Source organism: Odontesthes bonariensis, chromosome 10, assembly GCF_027942865.1.
Source record: "Odontesthes bonariensis isolate fOdoBon6 chromosome 10, fOdoBon6.hap1, whole genome shotgun sequence".
Classification (NCBI taxonomy): domain Eukaryota; kingdom Metazoa; phylum Chordata; class Actinopteri; order Atheriniformes; family Atherinopsidae; genus Odontesthes; species Odontesthes bonariensis.
This window is the reverse complement of record NC_134515.1, coordinates 19,039,694-19,056,385: the sequence shown is the minus strand read 5'-3', so window position 1 is coordinate 19,056,385 and position 16,692 is coordinate 19,039,694. Positions and strand designations below refer to the sequence as shown.

The following is a 16,692-nucleotide window of genomic DNA, read 5'->3' as shown; positions in this document are numbered from 1 at the left end:
AACAGAGGACTTTGTACCGTCTCCCACATACCTTTTGGTTAAGTTATCTGTAAGCAGTGTTTTTGTTTTCTGGCCACTTCTCCGTGAAGCTCAGCTCAGTTTATAGCGGCCCTATGGACAGACCCTTTCCATTTTGTCAGGATGTTTCTAAAAGTGCTCCAAGGGACTTTCAAAGTTTGGATATTTCTATGTATTTCTTTAATACCCCAACTCTGATTTGGACTTCTCCACATCTTTGTCCCTGACCGGTTAGGGAGCTCTTTCATCTTCATGATGCCTCCTAATTAGAGGTGTTGCAGACTCTGGAGCCTATAAGAGCAGGTGCACATATACTGAGGTCATGTGACAATTAAGTAAGGTCCACCTGTGCAACTGATTATGTGTCTTCTGAAGGTAGTTTGCAGCAGCAGATCTATTTAGGGGCTTCATAGCAAATATGTATGCTGATGTTTTTTTTGTTTTTTTTTCAACAAACAAATTTCTTTTCTTCATGTCAACTGAGTAATCATGACCAAATTGTTATGGTCAATTACACACCTACACAAAAAACAAACAACGAAACAGGTTATAACATCTTCTGGAGAAAAAAGAAAAACAGCAACGGGGTGAATACTTTCAAAAGCCACTGCTGCTACAATTTAAGCAACAATTACTGCAGAAAAACAGTTGTTTCAATGTTTAAAAAGGAAACATTAATTTTAAATTAAGCAAAAGCTGTCTGCAGTTGGCGTTAACCTGATCGCCAAGGCAACGGCTGAGGTGCTACAGGTCGTTTATAGGATTTCACAATAATTACTTGCTGAAATTTTATGAATGACATTCGTAGCGTCTACATAACTTCCAAGACTGCAAAAACTATAAAATGTGTTCATTTTAACTGTCGACATGTCACTCAACTTAAAACTGTGCAGAGGCTCAGTGCCTCAGGTTCTTAAGACTTTGAAACTAGACAAATAAACATGCCACACATTCATGTTTGTTTTGTCCGGTTAAAAGAAGGGCAAGTATAGCCTCTTCACAGCAAGACTTTTCTCCCCTCGTGGCAGTTTAGTCACATTGTCGTTTAACCCCCAGACTTTCTTGATATGAGCCAAAAATGTCTGCTTTAGCACAGGTCTATTCCCAGCCACGATGCGCTGATGAAGACGAGCAGATGAAAGCTGCGATAACACCGCCCCATCAAAACCATGTCAGTGCTGTCATCTGCATTTCATCAGCAGTGAGGACTGAAAGAGGGGACACTGTGGGCTGTGTGACATGAAGACGGCAGCGTCTGCAATGAGCTGCTGCTCAAAAGTGATGGTGTCAGCACAGCAAGAGAAAGAGGACAGTTGTTTGATTCACTGGTGTGATTAATGCAATGTGGGATTAATATCAGAGTCACTGTCCACGAGTACTCTGAGTGGACACATTGAAATTTGATTGAAAGAATTCACTGAAAATAAGGGCTAAAACACTGTTAAGAGACAATGAACGAAATTTTATGCATTTATTCATGTTATTCCACTCTGATTCAAAGGCTCAAGGCTGGGTCAGCGATTTAATAGCCAAAAATACTCTAGAATTTATGGTTATTGTCTTTTAAATCACCTTCAGGGTTTTCTCTTCATTTTTTTTTTGGTAACATCCTTCCTTAAAAATGCCACAAAACTTCGAAAAGTGCATTTTTGTGGATATCTCCAAAACATCTCAAGTCGTTCATAAAAACGTTCCCCATTGTCAAGGCTTGTGAGGTCACAAATTTGCAACAGGAAACCACCAACATTTTTTCCCCAAAGGTTTTATAACCATCCTGTTCAAACAACATTCTTTTTTTTCTTTTTACACAGCCAGAGAACAAAAAAAGATTTAACATAATAAACTCCCAAACCTTTTGTACAGAGAAATCAAACTAAATGAAGAAAACATCTCTTATATTAGTCCATGTTGTATCCTCTGAATTCCCCATTGCATTTACCTTAAATTGGGAAGGGAGACACATTTGTGTCAAAATGAGGCTCTCTGTGTTGTATGCAATGTCAATCAGTCTATTTCACTTGCTGGTTTTATCGGTTTTATATGGAATAGAAACCAGCAAGACTAGGCCATTCAACAAGTAATCCAGTAATGTCTATGATAGTGTGTGTGTGTGCGTGCGTTCAGAGGTTATCGGTGTGAATGCATCAAGAGTAGGCAAATCTAAAGTAAGTGTATGCATGTCTGTGTGTGTTAAAAGTCTCATGGTTTAAGCCAGTCCGAATCCCTCCGAGCATTCCTGAATGGCCAACAGCAGCATGTGTCTCAGCTTCTCATAGCTCTCATAGGCTGGAAGGTCCAGCTGGTTAAAGCTGAGGGTGGAGAAAAAGAAGAAAACATTGTAGAAATATACGCTTAAATTAGGTCAACGCATTTATTACTTGTAAACTTGCTGCATGTTTACCAGGTATGAGCGGATGGCAGGCGGTCAGTTGACCGATCGTCGCGGTGGATTTGGAACTTCTGGATGCCGTTCATTCCCTCCAGAGCAGCAAAACCCTGGAGTGGAACCTTGGATGTACCAGTGACAAACTGTAGGAACTTGGCCCGGTCTGCCTGGTCAAAGGACCGCAAGGCCCTCCAAAACCACTGGATCTACAATTTCAAAGTGAGCAAACGTGTGATAAATTAGTTCATTTCTGATTTTTTTTTTTTTTGCAGTAATGCCAAAAAGGGAAGCAGTGAGGTTCATGTTGTTTTGATAAAGACACGATTCAGATCATTTACATGGAAATTCTATCTTGCCTACTCTCACAGCTGCATCCTGTATTTTCTAGTTCACCTGGAATGTTCCACAAATAAACACTTGCCAGATCAGTTCGACTGAGCTGGAAATATAAGCAAAGCCAAAATATGTCCATCTCATCTTTTAATCTCTTAGGTGTAGGTTTAGATAGTCAAACTCCAAACTAACCGCTTTGTCACACACTTTAATATAACTAATATTTTTAAATGCATTTACTCATCCATACCTGGATGGAGCTGGACTGGTATTTATGATATTCAGTGTTGGCCTTTAGGTCATCGATGTCAATTGTAGGCAGGCCAGAGATGAGCAGCTCCAGCTCTTGCTCAGTGAAGATGGAAATCAGTCTCTTGGGGATGATCTCGTAGAACCCTTCAAGGAAGGCTGCCAACTGTTTGCGGATTGCTCCTAAACACACACAACAAACCCAACAACAACAAAAAACAAACAAAAACAAACAAACAGTGGGAACATTATTTTGGGAAACAACTCTTGGCATTCGGTCATCATTTTTTAAGGTAAATACGTGAAAATTCAAAGCTTCACATGCTAACGTAGCTGTGCAGCAGCTTCCTGCTGCAGAAACATATTTGACTTTGCTGCAAATTCAAAATCTGACTGCTGCCACCAAGTGGCTTCATCTATAATTACCAATTATGATGGTTTTAGCAGATTTAACCAATTACTTAACCAAGCATAAATGAGCACACATTTGCAAGTTATTTTTTGCACTTCATCGTCTGAATTCAGCCATAATGCTTATGGAAAATTAAATCTGGTGAACCTATAACCTCACCTGTCATCTTCATCTGGCACACCAGGTGTACATACTCCTTTTTGTTTTCCTCCGTGACAAGAATATTGGCGCCATTTGGCTTGAGGTCTCTCACTTCACACACTCCAAACTCCTGGACCTACAAACAAAAGTCAAATTTTAGTGACATGTTGGCACAGTAACAAATCACCTTTTTTGGACATCAAGTGCGATGATGAGGGAAAACAATAAACTATATCAGAAACACATAAGAAGACACAAACCTCTGTGCTGAATGTCAGCTCATAGCCCAGTGTAGAAACATCATTCTCCAACAAGTACACCAATCCTTGGAAGAATGGGTAGTCCTCACTTTCCATGTCTGTGTACCTGTTGAAACCACATGCATGAGTTCAGCATGTATTCAAGAGCAGGGCGGAAAGAGGGAGCTTAAAGGCGGGGTAGGGGATCTTTTTCTGGAAATTTTTTTTACATATTGCTTGAAATACTCTTCACACCCCCATTGCAACCAATTAATTAAAAGTTTTGACAAAAATATGAAAAGTTTTAGTGGCCTCTAGAACGTACAATCTAGGAAAAACAGTATCCAATCATTGTGAACGGACCGTTCACAATGATTGGATACTGATGCCGTCTATCAAACTGCAATCTGCTCCTCCCTCCCCCTCCTTCCCCCTGTGCGCGTACCCTGCTCCGTGAACGTCCAGAAGCTTGGCAGGAAGCTAAACTAGAGCCAGCTTGGCTAGCACCTAGCATTATTAAACGTATAGTTAGCATAAACTAAATACTAAATACTAAATACGGCAACGATCGATGCTTGCTGTCAGAACAGCGCTCGTGCACCTTCGTGCTCGTTCATGTACTCTAGAGGCGTGCCTTCGGGGGAAAAGTGAAGAAAAGGGCTGGGACTTTTTACCTGTGTATTTTCAAAATGCAGCTTCGCTGGACTCAAAATTCAGGATCTCCTACCCTACCTTTAACAGCTCTCATACAATTACACTATTTTATGTAGTTATAAAGAACGCTCGGCTAGGATAAATGGTGCATTTGAAAACATGTCTAGAACAATTATGTAACTACTGAGGGTTCATATACCTGACACTCTTGCCCAGGATGTGCTTGTAGAAGCTGCGGGTGAAGTAGCACTCCAGTAGCCTGTTATCATAGACGGCTTTGGCCACAACGCGACCCACAAACTTAAAGTAGCTGAGGTGGTTGGGATTGCAGTGGGATGAGGGGTTGATGGTGTAGGTGACACGGTCCCCTGGCGAAGTGCGGAACAAGGCATACATGGGGTTGAACATCTCCCGGGAGATTATCATGTACCATTCCCTCAGCAGGCCACCGGCATCCTGGCCCTCCTCCCCTTCAAATACAATGTACCTGTAACAGAGAGGAAGCACAGTATGAAGCAGGTTGAGCGTTTCTGAACTGAATAGAGATAGAAAAAGAAGAGTAATCAAGCCTTACAGCCTATTCTTCATGTCCTCTGGGCTCTTGCGATGCAGCTCCCTGTAGGAGTCTTCAAACACATGATCTCGCCTCACGTGGACAGCCATGTCCTCCTTCCTCAGCCCTTCGTCAAGTCGTTCCAACTCCTGGCGGAAGTACCTGCAAAGATGAACAGGAAGACCATTAGTGAATTAAACTGTTAAAAAATAAGGCACAGGACAGAAAGGTAAGATAATTCCCCTTACTTCCTCTTAACATCAAAGTCCAGGATGCGTATATAGTCAACGAGCACTGCAAAAGGCCCATCGGCCAAGTGAGTGGTAGACTGTCGCAGGATCTGATTAAGCACTGTGCGGTGAGTTTCTAAAAAAGAGAAAAAGCACATGTCCTATTAAAAACTATACGACATATGAAAACAAAACTCTACCCCCCCTCTGCTTAATAAGATATTTCAGACTAACCAGCAAACCGAAGGAATTTCTGAGTGTCTGGTGGCAGATTTGAAGAGATATGCATGGAGGATGGTTCCCTGGAGAAAAATGGGTCTAGGGATGAGGGTGTGGCAGGAGTAAGGGGTGCTGGGGATAGTGGTGGAGGCTCATCTTTGATGTGCGAAAGCTGGCTCTCCCGAGTGTCCCTAACAGGGGGTTTACTCTCCCGCTCAGTGGCATGAACCAGAAAGAAGGCCTCCACAGCAGGCTGGAGCACTGCAGAAACAACATATCAGTTATAGAAACATAGAACTAAACTATTTAAGACATACAAACACAAAATAACAAAGAAATTAATTTCACCGACCCAGTACGGCGTGCTGGTCATGCGACTCCTCCAGCTCTTTCAGGCACTCCCCAAGCATGTCCCATAATTCATCCAACAACAGCTGCTCACTGAGCAGAGGCAGGTCTGGAAGTTTCTCTTCACTCTCTGACTGACCATTTCCCTCTTCATCTAGAAGATCAGAAGTTTCAAATATGGTCAGAAATATTAGCATCATGACTTTTTGATGTTAGACTGCTCCAGAGTTTGCAAAGAAGTGCCCATTTGCCTGGTGATTGCGGCATGTACACCATACACTTAGTCTTAAATTCAAGCAGACTTAGGGTCAAAATACAAATGTCTGCATCAAGTTTGGATCATTGTTTGAGCAGTTTACTACGAATGCTGTCCCGCATCAGCCGAGTTCCATGTAACCAGTAAATGTGTCATTTCTTATTGCTTAGATTAAATTCTCTGTGCTAGGAAAAAAGACATAAAAGTAAAGATTTTATTAATATATATATATATATATATATATATATATATAAATAATAAAAAAAAACATTTCATCAAGGACAGACAATATTAATTTTATGTGTCAATTGCTAAATAATTTACAGGAAAAAAACAAAAACAAACAACAAAACATTAATAGAGGTTTTAAGCTGGCATTATCAAGCTGAAAGTGAGTTATACCCAGAGGCGCAGGGTCCTGCTCAAGAGGAGATGGCTGGTCCACATCCATTGGAGAATCATCTCTTTGTGCTGCCTGGGCTTCTGGCACTGACTGCACTTCAGACTACAGAGAACAAACCAGACGGAGGATGAAAAACAGGAAACGTATACAAACAAAGAGAACTGATTTTCATAGGAATGCAGCTTGACTAAGATTGCCATGCAAAATGTCATTCCCATGATTCACTCAGAGGAAGTATTTAGGGAAGGGGGCAGGGGAGGAAGCATGAAGCCAAATCAGCCAGCAAACAGACATCAATACAGCAGGCAGGACATTCACATTTACACTATCGACAGTGGTATTTGTCAATGCAAAGACACTGATACACAATGCAATGAATCACTGGCACATCTGATTGTCTGCTGGGCCTGTCAATGTTCATCATGTCAGCAGAGAAGATGTCGCACAGCATAAATGACCTGAGGTAGCAAACGATTGGGTGAGAACACACTGCAGCATATTTGTGGATTATAAAAAAATGATCTGCATTAAAATGCCAGGGTTTGCTTATTTTCCAAATATGCATAAAGCCAGTACAGCCGTATTCATATTAGACACGAGGCATTAAGTCAGTGGTTAACTGCCATATCATATCCATCTTGATGACCACCACAGTGATTATGAATCACTTTGATGCTCATACATTACTATTGTTTTTCATCATTTAAATTGGTCTTCTACTGTACATGTGTGCAGTGTGTGGGTAAGAGTATGCCTGCTGTCAGTGCAACCCATGCTAACCGTGGCAGCAGCAGCCGTGCCAGCAGGGGGAGCAGCACCAGCGGGAGCATGGGGGGCAGCCACTGAGGATCCGGCAGCGACGGCGGCAGAGGCAGAGGGGGCGGTGGGTGGGGGTGCCTGTTGGAGACGACGTGCACGTTGCCCCTCTCTCACCATCTGGATGATGGCATCAGCTTCTGCTTCAAGCTGACGCACAGCAGCCTGGATACTACTGGCGGAGCCCAAACTGCTGGAGCCTGGCATTTTAGAAAGTGAGGAATGCTTAAACACCGTTGTGAAAATAATGTATATGCAGATTAGGAATGCTGTGTTTATTACGTCATCTTGTTACCTAATCGCCCTGTCTGTTTGGCTTTCTTGTTGGCGCGTCGTGTGTCTTCACGTAGCTGGATAATAACCTGCAGCACTCGCAGGAAAAACTTCTGCGTCGAAGTCTTTGATGTTAGTGAGCTCATACAAGGAAGCTGCAATTCACGTCCCCCCAGCGTCCTCTTCTGTGCAGCCACAATAACGACACTCTCCGACCCGTCAAACCTGTTCCCAAACCAACATATGCAAACAAGCCAAGAGAAACTTTAGTTTTTGGCAAACCATGTGAACCACCAGAAGATACTTCGAGTTAATTTAACAAGAATATAAAAGTCTGTCAAACTCTCCTGTCTCTTCTCCGAGACATTTAAGTGTTGACGACTTAATGTCAGTAAGCAGACCAGAATGAAGATCGCAAACCTGCTAGTCATCTTGCCCTTCAATCTGCCAGATATGGAGGATTCCTCAGGAGGTGCATCTGGGGAATGAGAGTCAGCTTGTGCTCGTCTCTGTTGCTCTAAATTGTACTCCCTAAGTTCAGCAAGTAATGTGCCTGAAAGGAAAAAAACATGTTTAATTTGGGCAGAAAGAGGGGCATGAGCTGTAGCATCTGAGCAAATGCCAAAAACTGACCGATCTGCTTGCAAAGAGTGTATCCAAGGTGTCTGGCTCCACTGAGCAACAGTCTGAGCACTGTGTCTCTGGTGGAACCGTCTCCTCTAGATAACTGCAACAGAATGTTAGCAGCATCCTCCAGACCCTCCTCTGAGCATGAGTGAGATGTCAACACCTTGTAAAGAGGGATGGAAGAGGGGGGGGGGGGGGGGGGGGGGGTGGCGGCGGATCATCAATCAAACTGCATAAAGATGTACCCAAAAACAGATCAATAAAAGTGTATAAAGACACACTGACATCATCAACCGATCAGCTTAACTATACCATGTACACAAGTCCATGTCGCAAGACTTGTGGCTATACTAAGTCCAAAGCTAAAAAGGCAGCTAGTGACTTAGCTCATCTCTGGCTAGCATCCCACAAAATTAAAAAACCCACTATGCCAGGATAATGTTAAATCAGCATTCAAACCTGCGTCAAATGACTTTGCAGTACATGCAGGTTTTATTGGCTCCAGCTCGGTTTCAATAGGAACTCAAGTTTTATCTGCGCAGCATCCTTTGTCCAGTCAAAAGTAGTAAACTAGCAAGATTACCCCATGGCCCTGATTATCAAAACCACAGCATGCAAGATACAATGTAATGCCATTTCCATGTTGTCTGGTGACATGCCTGTCCTCAGAGAGGTAAATTGGATGAGTAAGTGTAAGCCGACAGAGCACCGAGAGTTTACTGCGACTGAAAGGTTTTAATTGGCTAGATTTTGTTGGCAAATATGCACTTGAACGCGCCACTTTTGGTATATAAAACGGTATCAGAAAAGCCTGTGCATCAAATATTCTAAGAAAAACAAATGATCCATTTACTTTGCATTCTTTTTTCATCTTTTACTTGAGACTGGAAGGGTTGTTTTAAGCAAGCAAGCGAACAAAATTTAATCACAAAATGACAAAACAATGACTTTGTTTATCTCATAGACAAACATTTTGTTCACTACAGAACAAGGCTGAAAAAATAAGCACGTTATAAAACACAAAATTACGACAAAGACGACCAGGACTGTTGATAATATAGTATCATATAATCAGACAAGAATAGGATAACATCCCTCTCCTAAAGGTCCAGCAACTCGTCTCCACAGCTCCCTGATAAACATAGCCCTGACCCTTTGAATCTATTAGAGAACGTTCAGGTTTTAGGAGGCAAATCCCTTTTGGATCAACACAGTATTAAAAAAAATAAAAATAAAAAAAACCTATGCTTTGAGGCTCAAAGTGTTCATCAATCATTCAGACTTCAGCCACATTTTCTCCTAGTAGGGATAAAAATTCACACAAAGTATAACCGTCTCCCTGTGAAAACGTGATTTTTCTTATCATACCTCCACAGAGAGTTGAAGTTGTTTCTCGGTGAGTCCTGCAGAGGCCATCTTGTCAGTCTCTGTATTGAAAATAGTGGCCCTCTTTCCTGTTTTGACAAAACACCCCCAAAATATACAGAATTATTTTCTAGTAAAATCTCTTTTTTAAGACTAAAACAATTTGAGGCATTTTGTTTTCGAATAAGAAGCAATACCTGTAGAGGTTGTTCCAGTAGACGTTGGTATAGAGATTGTAGTAGAGGATGTCTGGGAGGTTGTTAGACTTGTCCCTGAGGATGTACCCAGGCTTGCAACTCCTACAGGGGCCCCTGAAGCAGTCACAATGGGCTGGACAGAGCCAACTGACGTCATGCCCTGTGTTGTGACTGAGATTGTTGCTCCTGAGCTTGCAGTACTGGGGTTGACAGCCTGTGGCGTGGGGTGTCCAGCAGGCACCTCAGTGGCCTTGTTGTCAGGCAGGGCAATGGATATGAGGGAGAGCAGGCGCAGGAGCTTTTCAGTGAGCAAGGAGCTCCGCCTGATAACAGGATGAGACAGCATGTTCATCAGCTGACCAAGAGGGGAAGTCTCTAAGCTGTACTGTGCACCTTCAGCCTCTGCACTGCCACCAAGGGGCACTGTCTTCATAGAGGCTTTGCCTTTGCGGCTGACATTCATGTTGTCAAGTTTGACAAGCAGGTCCCAAAAATCTGTGGAGATGCCCAGAGACTGAGGCGTCATGGAAGAAGACCCCAAGGAGTTCTGGGTGTTGGAGGCATTAGGGTTGTTCTGAGACTGAGAGCCTGACCTGGAGCCCCCACCTCCGCTCCCTCCACCAGAGGCGCCTAAACAAAGACGAGAATCCAGGTCTGTAGACGAACCTGACAAATCCTTACATCGCTGCTGGGTGAAGTGGCTGGGGAACACCTGCAGGGTCAATCAAGGGGAAAAAAAAGAAAGAAAAAAAGGACCAACTATTATAACCTGAGAATCTTTTACATCACATATATGACAACAAATAATACAACAAGATAGGGGGACCCTTACCTTTGCTAGCTGGATAAGTGTGTCCAACACATGTCGACAGACCACTGGAGCAGCTTGTGGGTGAATGTGAACTGTGGAGCCTCCACCTGCAGCACATGTAACACTTGTAGCCGTGCCCGACATTCCCCCTCCGAGTGTTCCAGATCCAGTGGAGCCACCAGCTGAATGTCGATCAGCATGCTTCCTACCTGATGCTCGCTGAATCTGGAAAATGTTTGTCCGGCAGCCTAAGGCTGCATCCATAGACACTGAGAGCCAGGAAAGCTGGCTGGAGCTACGCGACTCCACCCTGTTCAATAGCTCTATGGAGGAAGATGAGGACGAAGAGGAAAGAGAGGAGGTGGCAGAACCTTTTATTCCACAGCCTCCGTGGCTGCTTCTCTTTCCACGGGAGTCTTCAAGACGCGAAGTCTCCACACATACCTCGCTCTCGCTGCTGCGTTGGAGGATAGACAACAGGCTGCGAATGACCCACCCACGTGTCTGAGAGTGGTAGCAAAGATTCCTGAGCACACGGTGAAGACGGCTGGTGTTAAGCTTTGGTTCGTCAACAAATAGCAAAACCAGCAGGCAGGACAAGGCCTCGTGGTCCAGCAGCAATCGTCCCCGCAGACGCAACAAAGAATCAACACTTGAACTGGATGGTCTGAGAAAACAAAAGTATTATACAATTAGCATATGAGTGCTTATTAATCAAATCTGACATTTTTAGTTGCATAACTTAAGCTTCTAAAATGTCATACATATCCTTATAGCAAAGAAAATGGGGAAAAAATAAAATAAAAAAAAGGGGGGAAAAAATTTAGTTTTAGACAGGGCTGATTAAAGTATTGTTAATTTTACCTGTGGTTTGTTCCTCCGCCCATTTGAAATGTCCCTCCTCTTTGAACAGCCAGCCGGGTGTACTGGACGCCACGATTGCTCCCCAACCGACTGGTGAAGGCCGGCGAGCGCAAGATGGCTGAGAGGGCTGAAGAAGAGCTATGACCAAACAGCCTTTCATGCATTAGTTGTCTCTGACGTGCCTCCTGCTCTCTACGCAATGCAGCTGCTTCAGCAGCAATATCTGGGGGCATGACAGCCAACACGCTGTCCTCCATGTCCTCAAGAACACTACGACGGAGCTCTGAGGGCAGAGTCTGAATAAAGGTAACTGGATCCAGGGGAGTGTCTCCCTGTGGAGGCTGCTGGGATAGCTCTCTTCGCTGCTGCTCAGCTCGTTGCTGGGCAAGAACCTAGGAAAGCCAATTTCATGTTTGGTGAAAAGGTCCCATTATCAATTACATCTTTATTGATTTGCTAGAAATAGCATATCTTATAAAAGTAAACAAACGCTTTGTCAATTGCAATCCAGCTCAATGTGTCTCACCTCCTCCTGAATGGCAGGTGGCAGTGCTGCCAGAAACTCTGGGCTGACCTCTGTCACCCCTGGTCCACTAAGTACAGGTGCAGCAGAGGGTGGTATGCTGGTGGTAGCAGGAGGGCGGGAGGGTGGTCTGATGCCAAGTTGATTTTGTAGCACCTCTCGACGGATGTCCTCAGGAAGTGCTGCTAAGAAAGAGGGATCCACACCCTCTGGCAGACTGATGCCTGTTAAGATTAAAAAAGTCAAATATAAAATGGATATTTATTTTCTTCATCCCCCTCTTTTTTAAAGTGAATTGAACAAGTGATGTATTAAATCTGATTTACCTGCAAGTGGGTCCTCGTCCTCATTGCTTGTAGAGGGGAGAGGCTCTTCCTGGATGGCCTGAGACTGGCTATCAGCACTATCACTTCTGGGCATAGTTTCCCCAGGGGAGGAAACAGATGTGGCGCTGTTTAAATTTAAAGATAGAGCCTGTTGTCACTCACTCGCTCACTAAACTCCCACAACAAGGAGGTTTGAGATAAACTGAAAATTTAAGTTTTGTTTGCATTTCAGGAAATGCATTAGGAAGACCAATTCACACGAATACTTGAAAACCAAAACTCTCAGGGGGTATTGTATGCAATCTGTTTGATAGAGATGATTTTTCAAGCTACATACCCAGTGTCTGCATCTGTCTGCCTGTCAGTTAGCCCACTCTCCCCACTGCCAGACAGCTCCTGAGACAACTGGGTGGTCTGGGCAGAGTTGGGAGCAGCTTCTTCCTGAGAAGCAGAGGCAGGGCTGCTTGTATCCATGGGGGACCCTTCCAGCTGTGACACCCCAACTGCTGCAGGCTCTGAGTTCTCTACAATGTCTGGACTTAGGGACACTGAGGGGAAAGAGAGGGATTCAAGATTTGTATCTTGAAGGGCTTACAAAACATAATAAATTCTAGCTTCAACCTCGATCAACACAATTGTTTTCATTTTATATATATATATATATATTATATCTGTCCTTTTTGTCTGGCTGTCTGTTTAAATATGTTTTTTAAAGTTAGTCTACCTTCCCTGCCTTCATCCAACGCTCCTCCACCACCACCACCTCCTACGACTCTCTCACCAATTGTGGGTGCCGGGGACATTTCCATCTGAGATGCCTCCGCTTCACTGCTCGGCCTCTCAGCTGCTGACAAGGGTGGAAGGCCAGCCCCTGCCAAAGCAGCCAGTGAGCTGGCATGCGACTCAGCCAGAAGCAGGTCAGCAATTGGCTGGTGGACCTGCTGACTAATGGCAGTCTCCAGGGAGACTAGGGCCTGTTCATGAGGAGCAGGTGTGGTAGGAGTGACCTCTCCAGAAGGCGGAGCAGTGAGGAAGCCCTCCGAGACCCTGGGTGGGTCCAGACACGACATCGTACCACCCTGAGCCTGCTCACCCTCTGTAACATCCAGGGGAAAGAAGAACTTATGTTAAAGGGAGGCATACATTTGATTATAATGCATTTGTATTGTGTGTGTATGCATTTCCTTGGTGTTTATTAACATTTACTCATGTTCACCATACAATATTAAGTGAAATTAGAAGACATTTCCACACAGAAATGTGTTTTCAAGTCATTACTGACTCATGTAATTAGTTACAGAAGGGACCTTTTTGTAAGCACATGCAGAAATAACATGATCACTTTTAACACAGTTGCATTAGGCCTCCAATGAGGAAGGCAGTAAGTTGTATAGTTATCTCCTGAATGGGGTGCACAATCCTGATCCCCAACAACAACACAACTTACTACCTCACCACAGCACAGGCAGCAAAATGCAGTGAATACTACATGCATATGGTCGACAGTGTAAACCAACATAAACATTGTAAATAAACGAGTGCCTTCGCATGATGCTGGTCTCCGAAGTCACTGAAAATAAACTGCAGGGATACCAACAACATTCTCCCAAAATTAAATCCTTCATTTGGGGTTTTGTTAATGGTTGTAGACACTATCGTTTCACACATCGATACAAAATACCCCATAAATAGACCTGCTGATGGCCATGGTCTATTTATGTGGTATTACAAAGAGTGCTTTGTCCCATCTGGACAGAAAAGTTTTACCACAGTTAAGTTGTAATTTTCTTTAAGAAGATGGGTGAACCCAAACTATGACAGTAAAACACACCCCACAGCATAAAATTTCAAATCATGCATCATCTGCATGTAAGAAGCCACACTGTACACTAGACATGTAATGTAAATATGCAGAGAAAGTGCTTTAAACAGCAATTAAGACCAAACATTTTCCATTTGAAACTCATCTAAGTCCTTTACAAGCTGAAGTGAGTAACTTCTTTGCAACAAATGAAGAAGTCGAGCTGACATGGCGTTGCCATAAGAAAGACAGTAGACTGTATAGTTATCTCCCAGATCTGGTGTGATCCTAAAACTATACAAACTACTACCTCATCCCACAGCACGCAAAACAAGCTGGCTGCTCGCCTCCGGATACCCTTCATTGAGTTGTCCTATTCAAGAGAGTCAAGGAATTTTAAAACAAAGACAGACGCTAAATTTAAACATGATAATTATCAGTACCTGCGGTGTTCTCTGCACCATTTACTGTTCCCAATCCAGAACCCTATGAACAAAAAGAGAGAGAAAATTGTGAAATAAGCAAAATGTAAATATCTCTGCAAAAAGATGCAATCAACTGTATTTACCCGTTTTCAAGTAAGTTGTACCAGTGTCGGTTCAACTTAAGAATCTTACACATCTCTTTTGAAATATATGCAATGTTAAAATCAGATCAGTGTTTTTCCATGTTACTCAATGTCTTTTTCAGCACTCTGTATTCACTGACCCTGTAAAAGTCCCTATTTATGAACCACCTTACACCAACAGGCATTTAAAAACATGTTTTAGTTGATCCTGACAGTTTTTGGGTCTAGACCTGCAAAACGTTGGTGTCACTCTGGAACCAGTTTTACTGTTCACTTATTCTAAGGCTGTTCAAATACAAAGAACTGGTTCACAATTAGGTACTGGACTCATCACTGGAACAGCCTCAATCAATAACGGGATGTACGGTTAAAAAAAATTAAAATAAATAAATAATCCTCCTCATACACATCCAACATGTATTCTTTACTAACCTGGAGGCTCTGTTCTCTGGCTTGTTCTGCTCCAGAAGCCCTCCTCTCATTTTGTTTGGCTTCCTCCTCCTCAGCCAATTGCCGCCTCCTCTTCTCCCTGCGCTCTTCCAGTTCCTCATCTCTTAGACTCTCTAGATGCTGCAGGATAGGCACCTTCACCACTGAAATCAGACACACTTGTCAGAACACCATCTTGATTGTGGTTGCATCTCAAATGTGCAGCAAGTCACCAAAGTCAGCTAAGCCTGACCTCAAGTCTTTAAACCCGGCAGATTGATTAATTGGAAAAAATTTACAGTAACCCAACAGACGTTAAAAAGGCGACAAACTTGGACTTGAATACTTCATTGAAAGTCTGGTCTTCAGACTGAACTATTATATCACTATGCTGCATAAAACAATATGTCTGTATGCTGAATTCTGTCATATTAGCCACTTAATTTTTTATTTTTCTTATTAAATGGAGGTCAAACTACTGGAGTAAATAGTATAAGGTAGGTTGCAAATATTTTCTCAATATAAATATTTTTTCACTCTACAACATACTGCCAAATAAACATCAATAGACAGGTGTTAATAAAACTGTTCCTCATGTTAAAACAATCAATGTATTATTTAAATAACTTTAAAGATGACAGTTAATCTACCTGCTACGCAGTCGTGCATACTTTCAGCATCCAGCACCTTACACTCGTCTGTCCATCTAGTTAAGGCAGTGGGAATGCTAGAGAGGGTGCCTGGAGAGACAGAAAGCACAAACATGTTAAGACAGTTTAGATCAACCACAGAACTGTAACATGGACAACAGCCCATCGGTCATCCTTACCGGCTTGTCCTCCAGTGCTGCTCTGCTCATGGAAGAAGTCATCCAACAGCTCATCATCAGAACGAGCGATGATGTGGACGTCCTCGTTTCCAACCAAAAGTCGAGCACGGCCGCGGGACTGTAGAGGCAGAGAGCTGGATAGCTGCAAAATGTCCGCTGCAGCACTCGGGCCCAACAATCTAAAATAAGAAAAAAGAACAAAACACAAACAAGTCTTAATTGTTTCTCACACAGAAGAAAGTGGGGGGTTCGCAGAGTAGAGATTTTGTTTAATACAGCCACAAATAAAACAGCAGTTTCACCTTTGCAAAATAAGTGGGGGGTTAGGCTGGCGGTTGTGAGGGTAGTGGACGTGGATGGTGTGTCCGCTGTTGGCAGTGAGTTGACGCAATGTTCGCTGGCTGCGACCCATTCCCTGTGCCAGTCGACTGCTAGTGCCTGCCACACCTAGAGTGAGGGAGCCATGGTCAGCATGGCGCACCATCAGTGGGTGGGAGCTAGGAATGTTGCCTGGGGAGGGAGGGATGTCCGCTGATGGAAAAAACAACAACAAACAAATCAGAAGACAGGGAGCAGAAATAAGATGGAAGCTCTGACTCAAGTCCATGTGATGCACATTAACTTTGGTTGTGTCATTTATAGCTATCATTTGGAACGTCTCAAACTTCAATGATACAAAAAGAGCCACTTGGGTGCACAACATTTTGGGCATGTCAAGCTGGTTTACTGGGATACCAAACGGAAATAAGCCACCATTGTGACAAATTATGTTTAATCTGTGATTCTGCGAGTCTAATGTAAAAAACCTGTGTGCTACTGGAA

The 16,692-nt window shown here is 43.3% G+C and overlaps 1 protein-coding gene across 18 annotated transcripts in view; it reads right to left on the bottom strand.

Annotated features, from left to right (window-relative positions):
- Nucleotides 1-1,475: 1,475 nt before the first annotated feature.
- huwe1 (HECT, UBA and WWE domain containing E3 ubiquitin protein ligase 1) overlaps nucleotides 1,476-16,692 on the bottom strand; it is a 41,156-nt gene continuing 25,939 nt past the window's right edge. For 11 of the 18 annotated variants that reach the window (XM_075476706.1, XM_075476705.1, XM_075476711.1 and 8 more), the window contains 28 exons: nucleotides 16,173-16,401; nucleotides 15,871-16,049; nucleotides 15,692-15,781; nucleotides 15,045-15,205; nucleotides 14,488-14,530; nucleotides 12,968-13,339; nucleotides 12,581-12,791; nucleotides 12,244-12,368; nucleotides 11,921-12,141; nucleotides 11,395-11,786; nucleotides 10,552-11,197; nucleotides 9,720-10,431; nucleotides 9,526-9,611; nucleotides 8,164-8,320; nucleotides 7,952-8,083; nucleotides 7,553-7,768; nucleotides 7,222-7,457; nucleotides 6,441-6,543; nucleotides 5,787-5,936; nucleotides 5,450-5,695; nucleotides 5,234-5,351; nucleotides 5,007-5,147; nucleotides 4,632-4,919; nucleotides 3,800-3,905; nucleotides 3,558-3,675; nucleotides 2,988-3,169; nucleotides 2,420-2,610; nucleotides 1,476-2,327 (listed from right to left, as the gene is read on the bottom strand). In XM_075476706.1, coding sequence (XP_075332821.1) covers nucleotides 2,225-2,327; nucleotides 2,420-2,610; nucleotides 2,988-3,169; nucleotides 3,558-3,675; nucleotides 3,800-3,905; nucleotides 4,632-4,919; nucleotides 5,007-5,147; nucleotides 5,234-5,351; nucleotides 5,450-5,695; nucleotides 5,787-5,936; nucleotides 6,441-6,543; nucleotides 7,222-7,457; nucleotides 7,553-7,768; nucleotides 7,952-8,083; nucleotides 8,164-8,320; nucleotides 9,526-9,611; nucleotides 9,720-10,431; nucleotides 10,552-11,197; nucleotides 11,395-11,786; nucleotides 11,921-12,141; nucleotides 12,244-12,368; nucleotides 12,581-12,791; nucleotides 12,968-13,339; nucleotides 14,488-14,530; nucleotides 15,045-15,205; nucleotides 15,692-15,781; nucleotides 15,871-16,049; nucleotides 16,173-16,401 — 5,954 coding nt within the window. In that variant the 3' untranslated portion in view covers nucleotides 1,476-2,224. Of the gene's footprint in view, nucleotides 2,328-2,419; nucleotides 2,611-2,987; nucleotides 3,170-3,557; nucleotides 3,676-3,799; nucleotides 3,906-4,631; nucleotides 4,920-5,006; nucleotides 5,148-5,233; nucleotides 5,352-5,449; nucleotides 5,696-5,786; nucleotides 5,937-6,440; nucleotides 6,544-7,221; nucleotides 7,458-7,552; nucleotides 7,769-7,950; nucleotides 8,084-8,163; nucleotides 8,321-9,525; nucleotides 9,612-9,719; nucleotides 10,432-10,551; nucleotides 11,198-11,394; nucleotides 11,787-11,920; nucleotides 12,142-12,243; nucleotides 12,369-12,580; nucleotides 12,792-12,967; nucleotides 13,340-14,487; nucleotides 14,531-15,044; nucleotides 15,206-15,691; nucleotides 15,782-15,870; nucleotides 16,050-16,172; nucleotides 16,402-16,692 lie in introns of all 18 variants that reach the window. The other 7 variants (XM_075476712.1, XM_075476721.1, XM_075476719.1 and 4 more) reach the window with 5 other exon arrangements.